The sequence below is a fragment of the Oculina patagonica genome, chromosome 6 (genome assembly GCF_052425735.1).
Source record: "Oculina patagonica isolate OP01 chromosome 6, crgOcupat, whole genome shotgun sequence".
In the NCBI taxonomy this organism is placed as follows: domain Eukaryota; kingdom Metazoa; phylum Cnidaria; class Anthozoa; order Scleractinia; family Oculinidae; genus Oculina; species Oculina patagonica.
This window is the reverse complement of record NC_135763.1, coordinates 32,179,733-32,199,253: the sequence shown is the minus strand read 5'-3', so window position 1 is coordinate 32,199,253 and position 19,521 is coordinate 32,179,733. Positions and strand designations below refer to the sequence as shown.

General features: G+C 39.3%; 2 protein-coding genes across 5 annotated transcripts in view; one reads left to right on the top strand and one right to left on the bottom strand.

Annotated features, from left to right (window-relative positions):
- Positions 1-860: 860 nt before the first annotated feature.
- On the bottom strand, positions 861-8,838 carry LOC144658300 (peroxisome biogenesis factor 2-like). The gene is made up of 9 exons (XM_078518710.1): positions 8,784-8,838; positions 8,626-8,703; positions 7,889-7,951; positions 7,127-7,193; positions 6,083-6,204; positions 4,375-4,457; positions 3,701-3,818; positions 2,821-3,021; positions 861-1,793 (listed from the first exon to the last, which is right to left on the bottom strand). Exons 1-9 carry the CDS (start codon positions 8,835-8,837, stop codon positions 1,689-1,691), a joined length of 891 nt encoding a protein of 296 aa, XP_078374836.1. The 5' UTR covers position 8,838; the 3' UTR covers positions 861-1,688.
- Positions 8,839-11,340: 2,502 nt separating this feature from the next.
- The window catches only part of LOC144658092 (uncharacterized), a 29,695-nt gene continuing 21,514 nt past the window's right edge, over positions 11,341-19,521 (top strand). Inside the window, exons 1-2 of one of the 4 annotated variants that reach the window (XM_078518413.1) lie at positions 11,341-11,505; positions 16,680-16,919. In XM_078518413.1, the coding sequence (XP_078374539.1) occupies positions 11,389-11,505; positions 16,680-16,919 (357 nt within the window). In that variant the 5' untranslated portion in view covers positions 11,341-11,388. Of the gene's footprint in view, positions 11,506-14,726; positions 14,839-16,162; positions 16,514-16,679; positions 16,920-19,521 lie in introns of those variants that run through there. The other 3 variants (XM_078518415.1, XM_078518416.1, XM_078518414.1) reach the window with 3 other exon arrangements.

The following is a 19,521-nucleotide window of genomic DNA, read 5'->3' as shown; positions in this document are numbered from 1 at the left end:
TCAGCCCCAACAATAAACTTGCTGCGCAGATATGCTGGGTCTAGTCCTGCAAACATTTATAAGCTATTATACAGCGTCTCTGACTTCAAGCTGCTAAGCAACTGGCAACCAATGGAGTTGCTTTAACGTAGCAACCATAGCCGCAAAGTTTTGCACTTTCTGAAGTCGAGCAATGTATTCCTTTGTTGTACTGGAAAACAAGATACAACACTACGTATACAGGAAAATGCTATCCTTCTGGGCCACCAAAAAAATGGGAAGGCGGGGTATTGGAAATTTGACTCACAAGAGGAATAAAAATTTGACGCGACTGCGCGCAATACCTCTTCCTTCGAGAATGTACCCTAGAAAAGCCTCGCGGTCGCTAGTACACTGATAAATTTATAAAAGAGACTTTTCACAGCACCGAACATGTTGTTATGGCCGTGGTCATAGTGGCCTTACATTGGAATGCGAGAAGGCTGACTCCTTTGAAAAGGGAGAAACTCGGAAAGCCTGTAGGCAGGCTGATGATATGTGTTCACTTTGTGATTTGCGCGAAGCACGAGAAAAAAAAAAATATATTTATAAAAGAAAAACCTTTAATTTATATATAAAAATAAAACCTTTAAATATATAAAGTTTATTTAGTACAAGCACTGGTTTGTGAAGAGGAAAGCCAATTGTATTTTTCGAGGAGCATGGATGGCGCAGTGGTGAGAGTACTCGCCTCCCACTAATGTGGCCAGGGTTTGAGTTTGCTGTTTGTTCTCGGTTTTGCTTAAAGGGTTCTCTCCGTTTTATTTCACTTCAAATTTCAATTCAATAGAGAATACACCGTCACGGCCCACAAGCTTCAAGCTTAAGAACACAACCGTGCCTTAATTAAGGTATTTTTTTTTATTTGAATTTTTACGAGTATTACTACTGAAGGTTTGCTTCGCACCACAATAGAACCATTAAATTTGTTTGGATATTAGAAGTGTAAGGTCTGCAATATTTGGCACGATTTGCTAATCGATAGCATGCCGTACTCGCGTCCATGGAAGTTTCTCCGCTCCTTGAATTTGAGTCTGTTCACCGACCAAATTCCAAAAAACCAAACAAGTCGCATTTCATCCATTCAACATAGTGAGCTTCCGATCTGCTGTGTCACCAAACAGCTCCTCGGAGCGTCGCCGATTACCTGTCCACCTGACGCATCGGGTTGAGGCTAACGTCTCGTCTGGAGAAATCGATGACAAGTCGTGCCTTGTTCGAGATATTAAGACGGAATCCACTAGGAAGTCGAGTAATATTTATTAAAGTTGGACAAAAATCAATTTCCAGAATAATTTAAATCCTATTGCGTTATTTCCTACCCTTAATAAAAGGTAACGATGTAAGTAATTATCCGTGATAACACCAACAACAGTTTCTTATCAGGTCTGAGAAAATGAACTTCAAAGTTTACAAGGTAGGGGCAAAATCTCACGTGTAGCCATTTTGTAAATTCGTCTTAAGCGATTTAGTGGAATTCAGCGGAACTTCAAAATGTGTTTTCGATGTGTGGTGTTGTTAGAAAAGATTTCTTTCGATAAGATATTGGAAGCAGTAACACAAAAGCTTGCAATCAGGTAGAAATAGTTTTGGTACATAATTTTGTCCAATAACTACTCGAAGTCCTGGCGGATTTCCTCTTAATATCTTTCGGAGTGGTCCGCGCGTTTTCATGTTACTTCCAGAGCGACTGTACATTCAACAGGGGTAATATCATCACCAACTGCCGCTCCGCATAATGGACACGGAAAAGAGGGGTCAACTAAACTGTTGGCCTGAAAAGCAATAAAGACGTAGAAGCAGTAAAATATCTTCTTTAAAAAATAATATGAAACTTCTAGCAGTGTAGCTGCGTTAGACAAGCATCCCAATCCAAGGAAAATAGGATACCCCCCTCCCCCCCAGCATTTCTGAGGAAAGTGTCCCTTTTTTACCCAAGAACACAACACAGAGATCCCTGCCAAGGGTCACACTCGGAACACTCTATCCAGAGTCCATCACAATTTATAATATCTAGCGAACAGACGCCCTAGAGGGATATAGGGCGAAAATAAATCGGCGAGCGGAGCTATACCAAACTAGGGAGCCTCTCCGCTTTTTAAAAACTCCCCTTTCCCGCGAACTTCCATTCTGCGTTTGTGTCACCACATGACGTACGTCAGAATGTTTTTCCCACATCATATTCCGCACACTTTCCCGGAAAAAAGGAGTTGAAAAATAAGCCGGTCTGTGAAAACGTTGTGATACAGACAAAGTATGGGGAGTTGCACACCCCGGGTAAAGGGCTCCTTCCGTGAGGTACCGTATTTATTCGATCACCGGTAAGTGCCCTGGGCACTTATTAAATTTTTGGATCTTCAGAGTGGGAGCTTATTCGAGGTCGGCGCTTATTCGAGCTGGGCGCTTATTAAATAATTATCACTTTTCACCAAGGAGTAAGTTTATTTTGCAACAAAACAAGTAGAATTTGCAATGACTGTTCGTTGAACGGAAGTTTCTGTAAAATACTTAAAACTCGGTCTTCGGGGAAGTATCTTAGTAGTTCTTAGTCAATTTCAATCTCATTGTGCACTAATCGATACTCCTCTTGGCTCTTGTGCACTTCCTTTGGGGGGGGAGGGAGGGGGGGCTTATTCGAGGCTCACTGCTTACTGACTTTTCCTACCTTCAGGGTGGGCGCTTATTCGAGGTTGGTTGCTAAATCGAATTTTAAAATACGGGTACCGCGCCTCCCAAAGCGAACACCAGAACAAATTACACACAAATTAAATCAGCTCGCGTGGCCTAGGAAACACTGTTTACCTTGATACAGTAGTAACAGAACACGTGACCGCACTGTCCCTGGTGTGGTGCGGTAGGAGGCTCATTACAAATACCACACTCGTGACACGCGACTTTGATTGACGGCTGCTTGACAAGAGAGGCTGGACTTGAAAACCGTCTGACGATCAAGTTTTTTAGTTTGTGGATGTTGATGAGGGGGAGAAGAAAGAAAACAAATTCCTAAAACGAAAGGATAAGATTTAAGTTAGAAAGGTCAGCGCAAGAAATACTATTCAAAATCAACTGGATAAATCTCATGAGCACCAACCAGGAAATTCAGTCAAAAGTCTGGAATGTCGTTGTACTATCTTCTCGTACCGTCTGGGGCCTTGTGTAACGGGATACTAGTTACACTGACCAACCCTCCAAGTTTATTTTTTATTTAGTGGCCAATTGGCCACTAGCCTGCGTTGCAGACGAACAAAACCCCGGGGTTGTAGGCGCGTTTACACGAGCGAGAAGATTGGGTACGGACCCGTCAAAAAATTGGTCCGGACGTCACCACTTTTGTAGAGAAACAGTCAAATCAAAACAGGGCCATAGGCGCCTATGGCCCCGTTTTGATTTGACTGTTTCTCTACAAAAGTGGTGGGGTCTGGACCAATTTTTTGACGGGTCCGTACCCAAATTTTTCAGTCGTGTAAACGCGCCTTGTTTCTCAACAAAAGTGGTTAGGTCCGGACCATTTTTGTGACGGGTCCGTACCCAAATTTCTCTACCGTGTAAACGCGCCTTAAGACTCATAATAAACCTGTGGACGTACTGCACATCTATGTATTACATTATAAAGTTTGAAAATCTCATTGATTTAATGTTTAAACTATGGTGTGTATAGGGTCATTCCCATTCAGACACTCACTGCAAATCCATGCCAAAGTAACTCTCTAGTCATGAACTCAAAACTGACTTGTCTGACTGATTGCCGCTGAGCAAACACAGGGTGAATACCAAGAACACGCTCAAGCACTGAGGGATATCTTGAAATAGTTAAGTACAGTAGTTTGTGACTGACAGAGGAACTTACACTTAATGGGGAAATATACCCGGAGGTCGTTTTTTCACAGCTAAACATGGGTTTCACGAAAATATCTCGTTCGCGTTTCAAGGAATCCAAAAACGCCCTCATTATCTCATATAATTATGTTTAACGGTGTTTTGTAAATTTTTGGGTGGTTTGGGGGGAAGTTGGGAGGTAGTTTTTTCGCAAAGGATTAATAAAATTTAGAGAAATAAGAAATATTGGAGATTTATTGTGTTTTTAAAATTAGAATTTTTTAGTTAAAAATTGGTAGACGGACACCAGACAGTCCCCTGACAACCTGGAGTGGTCTTGCGTGGGGGTCAACTGTCTGGTGGTGATTCAATTTTTTTTTTCTTCAATCCCTTCTTTAAACCTCATAAAATTTCATTCAAATTCAGGTATATGGCCCCCTTAAGCTACGAGGTCAAAAGAAAAAGTTGTGAGTTCATAGCACAGGCTCAAACCTCCACAAAAGCAACCGATATTTGCACTAAAAAGTTTAAAAAGGATACTTTCCTTTTTGTAGAAAAACAAGGAAGTTTAGGACAGACACAACATGAAGGAGTTTTTCTCCTACATTAATACACCTCCAAATCTACAGTCAAAAAATGAATCAAAATTAATACCAAATACAAGTACAAGGTGTGTTAAGTCTCTCCACATCTCTTTCCCAGCCTAGTGAAACTTGTTTGAAAAGGTTTGTGACTTGATTTTGCTTCCCCCAAGAATCATATTTTTTCTTTTTGAGTGTGTCCCACACTGAAGTTTTTAACCTGCTGCAGCAGGTTAAATTTTCCTTTTCTTTAAACTACAGTAGAACCCCGATAACTCGAACTCGGATAACTCAAACAACCCTGCTAACTCGAACTAACTTCCATTTCCCTTGGATTTGACCCCACTTTTCAGTCATTTTTACTCGGTTAACTCGAACTCGGATAACTCGAAAACCCCGCTAACTCGAACTAAATTTTGTTTCCCTTGATCAAAATTTGGGTCAAATTTACCCCAATAACTCGAATTCTGGTTCTTGCAACTCGCCACGGTTGCCCACTGATTAGAGCAACGAACAGATCACCTATTTGACAGCCATTTTCCGCTCTTATCATAAGAATGTGTAGCTGTGCTAGAGTTTCTGACGAGATAAGTACAATTGCACTGTACTGGAGACTGCAGAGCTGAAAAATCAGTAAACTATCAATTATTTACTTGGCATATTAAATATTCAATGGACCCCGATATCTCGAAACCCCGCTAACTCGAACTGCTTTTCGTTTCCCTTCAGAGTTCGAGTTACCGGGGTTCTACTGTACTTGTAAACCTCAGGGGCAGATCTAGAAAATTCAGAAAGGGGGACCAAAAAATTTTTGGCGAAAACACAGCCTCGCACCATGTCCACAACGCAATGCTGTTTGCACATTTATACCACTCTCACTGACAAAAGACAGTTGGTTACAATTTTTGAAAACAAATAATTATATAACTATATAATAGGCCTTATCACGGTTTCCGACGCCATCTTGACAAGTAGGCAAAGCAGGAAGAAATTACAGTGTTTGTATGGGAATCCGACGGCAAATATCTTTTACAAAAATCAAATTCTGGACAACTTATGAATTGTAAAGTTAAGATACTTGGCAAAAGTTTTTTTTTACCAAGTTTGAAGGATGTAGCGGGGCTAGAAAGCATTCAGTTACGTTTTTAATTTCCCATACATTTGTCTATATAGATATATTTTCCTGCGAACCGCGTCAACTCACCGAACCAAAACGTGAATCGGCAGAGAAAATACAGACAAATGTATGAGAAATTTAAAACGTAATTGAACGCTTTCTAGCCTAGCTACATCCTTCAAACTCGGCGAATAAAAACTTTTGCCTAGTATCTTAACTTTACAATTCATAAGTTATCCAGAATTCATTTTTTGTAGAAGATATTTGCCATCAGTTTCCCATACAAACACTGTAATTTCCACCCGCTTTGCCTACCCATCAAGATGGCACGAAAACCGTGATAAGTCCTATTATATAACTGTATGCTGAAGGATTTTTTACCGTGTCCAAATGAATTTTTTCATATTTTTTCTATCTACAAATCAAGGAAAAGGGGGAGGTGCTCTTTGACCCCAATACCCACTTTAATCCTCCCATAAACCTTAGCAGTTGATATCTAGTGGTCAACATGATGTATATTTTCCTTACACATTTACCAACAAGTACTCACAAAGTTGAAGTCTAAAAGTTTGTCAGTGATTCTTCGAATCTCGCTGCTTCTCTCTTTTATGTAAGGAATTCCAACAACACAGAAACCAAACAGTAATTTATGTAACAAGCTTAAACTGGTTCCTGTTGAGAGAGAGAGCATCAACCTAATAAAAAATACTGTGTCTCACATCAGAATGATAATACATAAAGCGTCAAAGTATATCACACCATTGACCATGAGGCTTAAATGCTCATGCATACCTCAATATAGGGGTGGTGAATGGTCCTTCAGAAAATGTGTGTCTCACAAAATTTTAGCCAAATTTCAGGGGCCTCGTCATCTTGAATTTTTCTTTGACCCCTTCTCAGAGTCTCGATTTCTTTTGCAAGGCTAAAAAGGTCTCGGGCTTGCAGAAAAGATATCAGTCTCGCCGTCTCGCAAATTCTCGCATTTACCATTCAACACCCCTAATTATAATCAACTCCAACCTACATTTTATTGTGGTGTGCCAGAAAATTTCCATACCCCCCCCCCCCCAAACACAAAACGTTTTTTCGTATGTTCCTCCCATCCAGAAATTCCAGTTAAGCTTCATACTTTTCTTTAAAAATTACGGCTTTTGACACCCCCCACACCCTTGGAATTTCCAACAACCTTCCATGGGGTGGGTATGCAGCGTGCAAAGAAGTTACTAAGTGTCTGCTAGCCTGGGACTAGTAGATTTTGTGGTCAGGCCTAATCCTTCATTTATGCCCGATGGGCAAGCGAAGCATCATAAGCAATGACTTTCGGGCTAGTACATCCTGGCTTTGCACCTTGGTGAGGCCCTGCCAGGGGGGGGGGGGGGGGGGGGTGGGGGGGGGGTTTCTCATGTCAGGGTTGTCATTTGTCGCGATTTTATTTTATGTGCTGTCGCTACTTTTTGGGGCATGTCGCTTGTCGGAATTTACCCTGGCAGGGCCTCCTTGGTGTGAATATTTTCTGGAAACACACATTCCACAATCTTGAAAGAACAAAATCTGGATAAATGGGATGCAAAATGCCTACCCCTTGTTCTCCTACCTTTTGAAGTGTATTTCATATTAAGCATATTCTGACCAACTGTAGCATCAAATCTGTACACTGAAAACTAAACAGTTCAAGTCGTCAATCACACAATACAGTAAGTGACAGCTGTTACACATAGTGACCCTAATTGGCGGAATAGCAGAATAGTAGAATGTCACTAGTTTGCTTGCGGTTAGCTTCACCCTGCTTTGCTTGCGGTCAGTTTTTATTTGTTGGTTTAGCCAATAAATTGTCGCCGTTCTGTCATTCTGCCATTCTGCTGAATAGTATAGGGTCACCTGTGAGCCTCTCTATGGGTATTTCCGAGGAAATCAAAGACGAGAAGATCACCACAGAAAAAACGAAGATCTCAAGATTAAAGTGAAGATCTGAAATTGACCAAAATTCATGTGATCAAACTGAGCACTCAGATATAAAACTGTCATAACTCCTAAAACTACAGAAAATATCTCAGTCTGTAATTTCTGAATTTTGGCATTTGACCACATTTCACACAAAAAATGAACGAAGATAAAACAATTGCGAAGAAAACGAAGACCATGGGTACCCATAGAGAGGCTCACCTGCAGGCTTTTAGCCAGGCTTTAAAAAAAAACTGTGGTCGGCCAGTCTCCGTTGTCCGACTGTTATTTGCAGCCCTGTAGGATACCAACAGCCCAAAAAGTCCCTACTTTAATAATGAGTTGATTCAAGGTCAGTTGAGTAACATGTGGAACAGGAGGGGAAGTAAAATACAGAATACACAGATTAACTTACCCTCCAAACAAGGAATCTTAGTATCCCATTAAGCTCAGCTTCATATTTTGTTAGAACACCAACCTGAAATTAAAAAAAAATTATCAACAATTTCGCTTAAAGTACAGCTATTACATTCAGTCAATTCTAGCAGGGAGTAACTGCAGAATACCCCGCCACTTCGAAGCAATACCTGAAAAACAGTGGCTACATGGCTACGCAGCTACATGGCTCATGGATTATAGAACGAGGTATATATTCATACTACGCAGCTACGCGGCTACGTGCACATGGCTACGCGGCTACGTGGCTATGGGGCTACGTGGCTACGTGGCTACATGGCTACGTAGCCATGTAGCCGCGTAGCCACTGTTTTAGGTATAGCTTAGGAGTGGCAGGGTATTCTGCAGGTAAGCCTCCAGGGAGTCAGTGTCCATTGCCCACCCACCTTCAATCCTGGGGTGGGGCATTTGACATTTTACCACCGCTCAAGGACTGAGCATTTGCATCAGTACCTCAGGATATCTCTGGCGCATTTGACACCTTTGTGGTTTTGATCTCACACATGGCGGGGAATGCACACAAGGCACCCATTGCGAATTTTGTTTTCAAAGATAAGATTTTGATGGATTACCAAATAGCTGACCCAACAAGAGTTACAGAAGTGAAGCAAAAACTATATGCTTTTCACTTGTGACTGCTCCCTTCATATCATGAACCATTCTGGTTTAAAAATAAAGAAAAAACGAGTCTTGTACCTCGAAATATTGGAAGGCTTTGTTTAGTTGTGATCGTAGAAGATGAATAATTTCTTCGTCAAGCTGAGCTGCATCCAGCTAAAAATGAAAATCAATTGACACAGTTTTATTGATGTTTTACAATTAAACCAAGATTGTGGCGATTTTTTGCGATTTACCTGATTAACTCGAAGCACTCTCTGCTGCTCGGCCTGTTCTGTTTTGTCCGCCATATTGAATTGTCTTTTCGATACCAGTCTCTCTGGGCTTAAACAAGACGAGCGGTTGATCTTGAAGCTCAGGGCCCTAAGGCTACGTTTACACGGGACCGGTCCGGAACCGTTCCGAACCGAACCGGACCTGTTTACATGGAACCATTTGGAACCGATCCAGGTGTTTACACGGGACCGTTCTGGAACCGGTCCGGAACGGATCCGTTACGGACCGGTTCCAGAACGGTCCCGTGTAAACAGAAGGCCTATCCGGTCCGAAAATCGGACCGGATCCGTTCCGGACCGGTCCCGTGTAAACATAGCCTAAAAGGAGGTTGTTTTCTCGACTTCAGATTCCATTCATGCGACTTCCTAGCCAGCCCTTGAGAAGGGGGGATCCTCAGGGGCGGAGTCTCTCCAATATAGTATCCCCTCTCCCCCCCCCCCCCCCCCCCGCCCGGGCTCGACAGCTTATTCAAATCTTATCGAATGAAAGTAATTCCTGTTGTTCTAGTTCTAAAGGGCGTTCTTCAAGAAGATTGGGTACGGGTGATGAGCTATTTGACCGGTCAAGAGGCCGGGCCGGTCTCCGGAGAGTTTGAACGCGAATAAGAGTAGGGCTGTCCACAAGCACCCATGCCACAAGTTACTCGACAACTTTTTGGCAACGTTTCATATTTCGAACGACTTTTTTCCCCTTCGAGCAACTTTTTCCATTCTGGGCAATTTCTAGAACAAAGATTTTTGAATGCTGTCCGAATGTTGTTTGAAGGCCATGCTTCTGTTGCAGTTACATTGCATGAAAATGCTTCATTAAAAATCTTATTTTTAATGGGAAATAGCATACATTTGAAAAAATGTTCACAATAAAAAAGAAACGATTTGGATTTTTAGAGCAACTTTCGGGCATTTTTTATAACAAAAAGCAACGTTTTAGATATTTTGGAGTAACTTTCAAGCACCATTTTAAAGAAATTTTGAGCAGTTTCTGGGAAATGCACTATGTCGACAAGTTGATATTGTGGACAGTCCTGTACAAGAGTTCAAGGCCTACTACTTTGTCTTTTCTGTCACACCCTCCCGTGGTCAATCAAGAAAAAAAAAATCAACTGTAAACAACATTCCAATGCTTTAATTTATAATCGTTGCCATCACACGTTCAGGTCTAAGTCTATTGAAAACTAGGGTAGAGACGATTTCTTTAAGATTGTGAACGGTCTTTCAGTGAGACCGCTATGCTTTAAAGAAAGAATGATGAGGGTCTTAAACTAAAAAACAATGGGCTATGATGTTTTTAAAAACAGTTATTTAATTGTAGAATGTACTGCCATCAGCTGTCTGCACAATTTCAACTTTGTCTTCCTTTAAATTGGGCGTTTAAAATTTCTTATTGTGATGTAATTATCCTAAGATTGTTAATTTTAATTCATTTTTATTATTATTTTTATTATAGTTTTTTGCACTTTTTTAATCTGGTGGTTTACCTCGTAGTATGGGGCTTAGGCTCTTTTGTAAGCCATCAAATTAAATGGCTGTTTTGTTTATAACTTTTTTTCCCCTTTATTTTAATTTGTCCTAACTTGAGAAGATTATCATAGTAGATCTTGCCATTGATGTTATAAATAAAACGATATCTGCAAACAGACTTGTGTGCACTTATGCTTTATCGTTATTGCGACGTGAAAAGTTCAACCCACAGCAGATTATGTACTTCTGCCCACAGCCCTTGTCCAGACTTCCGCCTTGCATGCCCCGAAGACGTGCAGGCGTAACCAGGCGAGTTTTGATTTCTGACGCAGTCACTGACGATAATGCAATGCAAATTTGAAGTGATTGTTTACGTTTTCTTTGTGGGTTTTCAGTTGCAAGCAAACTGAACTTTAATTTGTTTTACATGCCACCCGCATAGAGCACACAACTTGCAGTTACCGAATTGTTAATTTAAAGGTAAAAAATAAACGCACTAATGAGCAAGTCAAAATCGGTGACGCTTTTCCGAAGTGCATAGCGAAAAAAGGATCGACAGATTAATATGCTATCGACTTAACCCAATTAACTGCACGCTGCATAAAAGGTAGAGAACAAATTTTACTTTTTCATTGTCAAAAAAACTGCGCAAACTTTGTACGCTATTATGAATATGGTGGATTGCACAATCTATAGTAAATATGACTGCAATTGAAATCATCATTAAATAGACAGCTTTGTTCGAAAGCTATCTTGGACGCACTTTGATATACGAACAGTGCTGATGGTTAATATAACCTTCAAATTGTGTAAGTATTTGCTCTCAGTCGATCCGTTTGTTTATTCAAACCGTCTGGCTACAAAAAACAAAATCATTCTTTCGTATGCATGAGGAATCCAATTAGGTATTGTTTAGAGGTGACCTTGTCGAAACTACGTACAATACTGCCCTGATTACAATAATCACCCTAACAAACACTTCGGCATTTTAGCCAATCAAAAATCACCGCTATGGCGTCGCCTGCATAGAGGATTAAAAAGACTGCAAGATCACACGGCAGTGCGACTTGAGGGAGTAACTTGCTAGGCTAAAAGCTTGTTTCCGATGGAAGACCCTCTTAGCTTTGCGCCGAAACATGACGATATGGATGCTGATGCATTTAAAAACAGCGGATCTGAAGAGGACGACATTGGGTATCACTCCATTGGGCGAAACATTAAGGTAATGCCCGCATTGAACGATTTAAAAGCCTCTTAGCATATATTTTTAAAGCACAATCGTGCAGCATCTTATTTGTCTCACTGAATCTCAAAGTTCAGTTTTAGTCGAAGTGGTTAATCTGCAATCGGCATGTGGTTTGTTCGCATAAACTGCAAACCAGAGCAGTATTCCATATAAGAGCCGGCCAGGTGATAAGCTGAATCAAAATAAAAACGATATATTCCTGGACCAGCAGTCAACAGATCCGAAGAGTTAGTATAAATTACTCAGTTTTTTTTTTCGCTAAACAGTAAATCGTATGTTTGCATTGATATGCTTCAAAGGCGCACTGTTCTTCGGCAAGACAAGAAATAAATGTTCAGGAAAATTTTCTGACAGTTAATCTCAGGTATCGTGCGAAGAAAAAAAGCTTTCGCTAATCAAGTGGCGACAAAAATTAGAATCAAGTCTGAAAAAGACTATACATCGTTTTAGCAATTTAAATGGGTACATTTGGGCAGCAATTAGTGCCTTCAAAATGTAAACGTTTTAGCGACTTATTTCGAGTTGCCATGAACAAAATACGGAAACTTTAATTCGTTGCTATGCTTGGATTTCATATTTCTAGCTTGCGAACAACCTTACTTTTGAGTCAATACCTGCGGTCAGAAAAAAGGAAAACATTAGAGGATTAATAAAATCTTTAAAGCTACTGTTGACATTGCTTTGACTATCTCATCAGATTTTATAGCGGCTACGGGAAGTAGTTAGCACTTAGTTGACAGAATGGTGCAAGTCGCGTCTGCTTTCCTTGGTTTTGCATAACAAAAGAATTTCCAGATAACAGAATCCATTGCTCCAGCGATTGAATAGTGAGAGCCCGTTGTTTAAGCTCAAAACGCGTATAATTGCATCCGGTTTGATCGTTTATTCTTTTATGTGTAAGTGATCGATTTCACGGAGGTTTAAAGCGCAGCCTTCGAGCAGTTTATTTGCATTTCATTGGTTTCCTTTTGGTACGCGCCAGTCTCACAAAGCTCACACAAAAACGAAAATACTGTTACAAGAAATTCTACATTTTTGTTTTGTGCAAGCAAATTAAAGTAAAATATTCTTCTTTCCAACTACAACGGGCACAAAGAAATAGTCGTGAACGCGAAATAACGATCGAATGAGGTTAAAAAAGTAGATCACTTTTACATGTAATTTTGCCAATGTTGTGGGCTTCAGTTTGAAAACAAAAACACCTGGTATCCCATCTTGTCGAAGCACGAAATCTGCTTCTCAGTAGTTATATTGAAATTCACTGTATGACAATCTTCTCTTCACTTTTAACTTGACCTTATAAGTGTGTGAGAGCATCTGCTATGACAGGCGTCTAAGCACAGCTTTACAAATATGAACGTTCTCCTCGAATTTGCAAGCATTTCAAGAACGTTTCAGTAAGTTTTACGAACCCTTATGTAAAACTCTGTAAGAATCAAATGGAAATCTCTCATTTTCCACCCAAGATTTCAGTGGATACAGGCGAGAGAAATAAAGCGCTATCGATCATCTTGAGATATTGTCTGGATGTTTACCTGAATTCTCACAACTTATTGTAAAAGAAATGTGTGATATCGGTTAAGAGAATTTGTCTTTTGAGCTAGTTTTGAAAACAAATCCACTTCCAGCATGGATTCTCTAGGCGTGTGGTCGTAGTTGACATTTCTGTATTAATTTCTTAGCAGCATGAAAGCAAACTATACATTACAAGTTATTGCAGATTGCAAAACCGCAACTGTGCTAAAGAAATGATACTACTTAACTTAAATACCCCATGAAGGACGGAGCTCGAAGTGAATTACACTTCAATTACCAAGTCTGTTGGAAGTCAAAAAAGTTTGCTTCTTGCACTCGATCGGACGACACGATATAACATATGTTATGATTGCAGTTTTGGTTAATTAGTTTTGTGTACTTTTTCTTTCAATATACAGTAACTCTAAAAAAAGTAACAAGCGAAACCCTGGTGATGGGAAGAATTTTTTAATTTTTTGTCGTGGGAGAAAATATTGACTCGGTAATCTAAAAGGAAAACACTGACTTCTCTCTATGAGTAACCTTCGAGGTTTGGATAGTTTTATATCAGGATCCAAACAAGAGTTTTAAACCGTTATCATTTAAATATAATCGTGATTGTATGAATTGTGCATTCATATTGGGGGCGAAAAATACTACCGACATTTCAGTAAAATTCACCACTGATTCATCAACCCAAGCGTTCATTCAGAGCTGTTATGATCTAAGAATTCTAGCGATCTTCAGTAATTTTAACTTTCTCCTTTCAGGGATGTCAACTACAGGTTTTCTGTACTTCACATTGAACCCAGTATAATAAAAAATCCGGTGTGAAATTTTCAAAGAAAACTTTTGCATTTTGCATTATCTGTCTCACTCCACCTATGCTATTTATCACTTTTGATTAATTTTGCGGTAAACTGCAGTGACAGGCAATTATCCAATTAGCACCAAGGTCGAATTATCCCGCTTATATAGTGCCTCACTTTATACTTTGCCCAATTGGTAAAAAAGGCGTTGGTTTCGCATAATTTTGATTGCAATTATTTTTAAACAAGAGGACAACATTTAAAGGGTCCCGATGTACTTTATTTCAAGGCTCCGTAGCCATAATTCCCGTAGGAGACGTAGGAAACTATACCGGCCCACCTTTTTCAGTTTTCAGTTCTGCAATTTTCTTTACGGTATACGGTGGCTTTTTTGGAAAAAAAATCAAACCTCAGTTGCTTTTCGTAGTATAAAATCGGCGATTGGGTCGTACTATGCAAAATCATTTCAATCGTTTATGACACTTCCGGCGCTCAAACTATCGATCGCCAAAAATAAAAGCTTAACTTAAATCATACTTAAATCATACTGAGCATTTCAATAAAAAAGACTACAAAAGTATATTGTAACACAGTACAATCTTTACTGTTTCGATGCGGGCTTATATTGCCAAGTCACAATAGCTGATCGTGCAGCAGAATCAGTTTATTAAATATACGCTAGCTCTAAGCTTCCTTTCTTTATCCTGGGCAAACAAAAGTTTCGTTTGTGTGTGTGCTCACAGTGTTAAATCTGACAGGATTTAATCAATGCTGAATAAGAATTGAGCCGTCGCCATAGAAATGCATAGCGAGTGGCGTTACTTGCAGATTTAAAATGCTAAATATGATTTGCACTTTTGTTGATCAGTAGCCTCGATAGAGGGTTAGGGAAAAGGTGTTTGCGATTTTATTCCGCTTGAATTTTTTCACCGAGGTTGTCCCACCCATTTGGTGTCGCTACGTCTGTACAAGTAAGTAAGAGAGGGTAAGGGCTTGATTTAAAATGTTGAGTAATTGAAGAGATTATGTTAATTTTAATCTCTCTGTTTCGGGATGTTTGAGTTAGTGTAACGACTGAGCTTAGCTTATGTTTCTCCTCTGTTGGATGCATATTATTATTCACCGTTGTCTTTAAGTTTTTATTTTTATTTAGTTTCGAATGATCACTTTGCTTACTATATAGCTGCTATTTAGGCAGAATCGGCGCCTTAACCTGCCGGCATTGTTGTGGCTCTGCCTTTTACAATTATTGTTTCGCAGTTGGACACTGGGAAATACTGTTTCTTCATTCGCTAACGGCAGGTTACACTTTTGATTACACTTTTATATAATGTAATTGAACTAGTTTAAAATTTAAGACCCCTTTTGCGAAGTAAAAATGCAGAAAAAACGAAATTACATTCAAACGAACTTTTGAATGGTTTGGAGATCTTTACAAGTAGCACTAAAATGGGTTCTCGCCAATATCAATTGACATTCAAATGGTTTACCACACGTCGATTTCTCGAAATGTTATATTTTAAACAGAGCATAAAGCAGCTCTAATGAAAAAATTCGTTCGCTTTGGAATCTCAGTGATTACGAACGAAAGGACGCCGTATAATTTACCTTCAAACAATTTGCGGTCATTTAATTACCTGTTTGAAAGGACACAATGTAATGGGTCGTATCTCAATTAATTTATTAATTACTCTGATGAATTAACAACTAAAGTTCATTAGTTATTGATTGCAGTAATGCACAACAAATTTGAAGAGGCTTGAAGGTGATTTAATTTGGGGGTAAGGTCGCGTACTGTACCATTTTTCTTGAAATTCGGCCAGGCAATTTTTGTACGGGATTCTTTTCTAAATGTTAAAACTGGTTTTGTAATTTTATGCATATGATGTTTTGAAGCCTGTGCACACATTTTGGCGTTAATTGCTCGTTTTGGAGATTCTGGAATGTAGCGTCTTTCAATTTAGTGTTGACAAGCGTGCCCTGTCAACTTCCTTTCGAATATATAATCGATGACGAATATTTTCTCCTTTTCCACTCGTTTGCGCGGATTTTTTGGACGAAATCAATGGTTCGTCGACCATTCCTTTGTGCAATGTTTTCAAATTCCTTGATTTCACTTTTGTTTCTTGTACAAAAACAAATCTGCGGGCTGATCTTGCGTACAATGGCGTTCTTGCAATATTGACACTTCGTGCTTTTTCCTTTCAGAAGGTGGCGGGAAACAATCACCCGTCCCGCTTCGGCATCGTGTTTCCATAGCAACTGCCACTGACCGAGAGCGTGGCGTCGGTTTCGAAGGACTAGAACCAGCCGACCTTTTGCGGCGATAGTTTACGTTGGCCCCGGCCAGTGAGAAAGAAGCAGGATTTTGAACGAGAATTTGCCGGATTAGTTGGCTTCAGTTTTGCTTTCCGTTAAAGCTGTGCGGTTTCCCATTTTGTAGCCGAGTAGTTGTAGCTTACGCACTGCAGGCTTCCACTTGTAACTGAAGTATCGTGAACACTGACGCATCGAAGCGCGAAATTACGGACAGTGGTCTTGCTTCGGCGACTAATTTGCTCCTTTAAACTTGGAGTTAATATGCGAGTATGAGTTATTACGAAGGAAGAAGTTCAATTTTAGGTGGCTCGCCTGAGCCGGGTTTGAGCTCTGTTATAAAGGTAAGTTAAGAATTTAGCGAGATTTTCTGGAAGAATATCGTTTGTGTTCGAACGAGATCAGCAACACTCGATCACGCGCTTGTTGGCCAAGTTCAAACTGTTATCCGTTATCATCGCGGTGTGATTTTGACCGTAATTCATAATAACTCTGGCTTTTTTCCCACAGAGGTTAGAAGACCAGCATTTGAACGGCGATCCTGGCACTAAAAGCCCAACAGTTCCTACAAAGATACGCGACGTTGTGACCAAATCCATTTCACCAGTCGATTCCAAGATGGCGTCTCCGGGTTTCGGAGATGAATCGCGAATGCTACAGTCTGAAGTGAGCCGGTTGGAAGATTTGCTCGCCGCAACAAGAGCAGAACGAGACGAAATTGGCTCAAAATACATGGCAGTTAGCGACAAGGTAAGAAAAACTGTTAATTGCGACATTTTCGTTGATTTTACCGAGTTCTAATAAGCTTAGTGCAAAGCTCAAATCACCTGGCCGCAGGCGAGTTTTAAATTTCAATTCCACCTCGTTTAAAAATATCTTGTGGTTTCAAAAATAATTCAAACTTTGTTGTATTTCACCATAGAAAGTTAAGATAAAGCGTTCTTAAACTAGCTTCTTTCCTTGAACAAGTTGTGTTTGCAAAGGGTTTGGTCGTGCAAGTCAGGTAAAAGTGTAGTGAGCTTATTGTTTTCTGAAATTGGAGAAGTTAATTCATAAGCACCGTATGATAGAAACGTCATGTAGCCTTTTCAGTGTTTACATGTAAATTTTCGACCCCCTGTGCGCTATCCCTTTAAATTTTTAGTAATTTTCAAGCTTTTAATATCACACTATCCAGGGACGCTAAAAGTTTGAATATTTTAGTTTGTTTACGTCGCTCTTCTTTGTTGACAACTTGACAGGGAAGTAAATATCATTTTGTCTTTGTGTTAATTACGTTTAGTAAATTTGTTTTGTATTTATTCGAGTAAAACCAGAGGTACAAGTTGTGATATTGCAAGAAACTCCAAGTTATATAAGACAAAGCAAGACTGATTGCCCTCTTTCTAAATCTGAGTGATGTATGGTTAGCTGAAATGTTCGTGTCAAACCTGTGTCATCGCAAAATAAACATTGAAATCTGCAACTCTATTACGCTTAAATCCATTTACGTACATTAAGTTGCCATTTCAGTACCTGATGTTTATTTTATGCAGCCTTTTGTTAGGGTGATTAGATATACTAAGCTTTTCAGTGAAAGTTTTAAATAATAGAACATGGATATTGTTCTATGTTATCCAGGATACAGATGAATTACATGTCGAAAACACTTAGCAATATTTTATAAGAGTCATAAATTTATTTCGTTATTTGAATGTGGCAGAAAAAATAAATTTTTTAAAAAAAAAGAACACATATATTTGTACCATTTGTTTTAGAGGTTGTTTTTTTTTTACATAAATCTGCTTTGGTGAAAAAGCAATTTGTTCTGCAATTAATATGTATGAAGTTTATTCTTAGCCAGTTATTAATGTGTCAAAATTGAGTTGTTAATGAGGTTGGATAGATGTAGTTCAGTTTGTAAAATATATGAGTTTGAAGCCACATCTCCATGCACAGTTATACATGTACATTGTTACTTAGTAGACCAGTGGAGGTGAAGAAAAAATGTCTAACAAGAGATCATTTGTCTCAAAGTACCAGTGCATTTTTCAAAACTAAATTTTGGGCCCAACCGGTAACTGGTATAAATGTCCCAAGACAAAACATTCCTTTTGACAGCTTATAGAAAAATAATTTATTCAGGTAATAAAATCTCCTTCCTTCAATCCAAAAAAACCTTTCTGTACATTTCTTGTTCGTAAAACCTGCCATGCCAGATGTTTAGTATTATGGAAGGCTTATTCCTTGTTAATATCCCGCGGGTTTTTTGTCAGGGACATTTTAGCCTAGCACATCAGGGGCATAATTTTGACCTACATTCCATTCAGTCCATTGGGGGAAGCAGTAATCCATACTCTAAGTATAGATTAGGCCTTCATCTTTTCGGCCAATGAACTAAACTGTGGGAATATTAACAAGGTAAAATGGATGCAAAGTATCAGTTTCCTTCGAGCCATTCAAAATTCTTTTGTGTTATAAATGGATGTCAATGAAAATAATGGTAACCAGTAATGACAATTAGTAAAGGGGGAATCTAGAGGGGATATTAAAATGTACCATCTGTCGTCTATAGCATCCGAGCTGTAAAAATCATTTTTCACCTTGTTTGTGAAAGTGTTGATTTGGCAAAAAAGAAAGTTATTTTTACATATTTCAGCAAATATTACATTGTAAAATTTATATACTTTCTGGCTTGGTGCCACAGGTTTTAAGATGAAGGAAAAACTTAATTAAATGTTCTACATAATTTAAGTAATTAACACACATATTGAATTAAGGTAGTGAATTAAATTTAGGTTCAACTGTCTTTGGTAATTATGTTTTTTTCATCTGAAACCTAAGCTTAGTCAAAAACATTCACTAGCTGGCTTTTATTTTGCATAGTTTGTGCCGTTTAGGCTACCAAGAGACTTCACACCTTTGAATATAGGCCATTTCTGAGTCCCCCTTTGTCTCTGTTTCAAAACCACCTATGTACAGAACCATTCAAATGAAAAATGAGTTTGATTTGCATGAAAATGAACCTGTAGGTGAAACTCATTTTCATATGAATGGTTTCACACGTAGACTTGTTTTGAAACAGAGGCAAAGAGTAACTTGAAATTGGCCAATTTCACCCAGGTCAAGGAATTTTTCATTGCCTCTTGTGGTTTCTAGAGCTAATGCTCCGAACAACATTCCTGAGTTATTTTCCAGCAATTAATATTACCTAAGGGCTAGTTCTATTCTTTCCTGAGCTTGTAGTATCAGTGCCAGGTTGCACAAAAATGCATTTTCAATTATTGTACCCTTAATATTTTCCTTGCCACAAATCACTGCCTTAAATACTCACGGCCTGCCCCCTTCTGGCCCCAAAGCTCGGTCCCTAAAG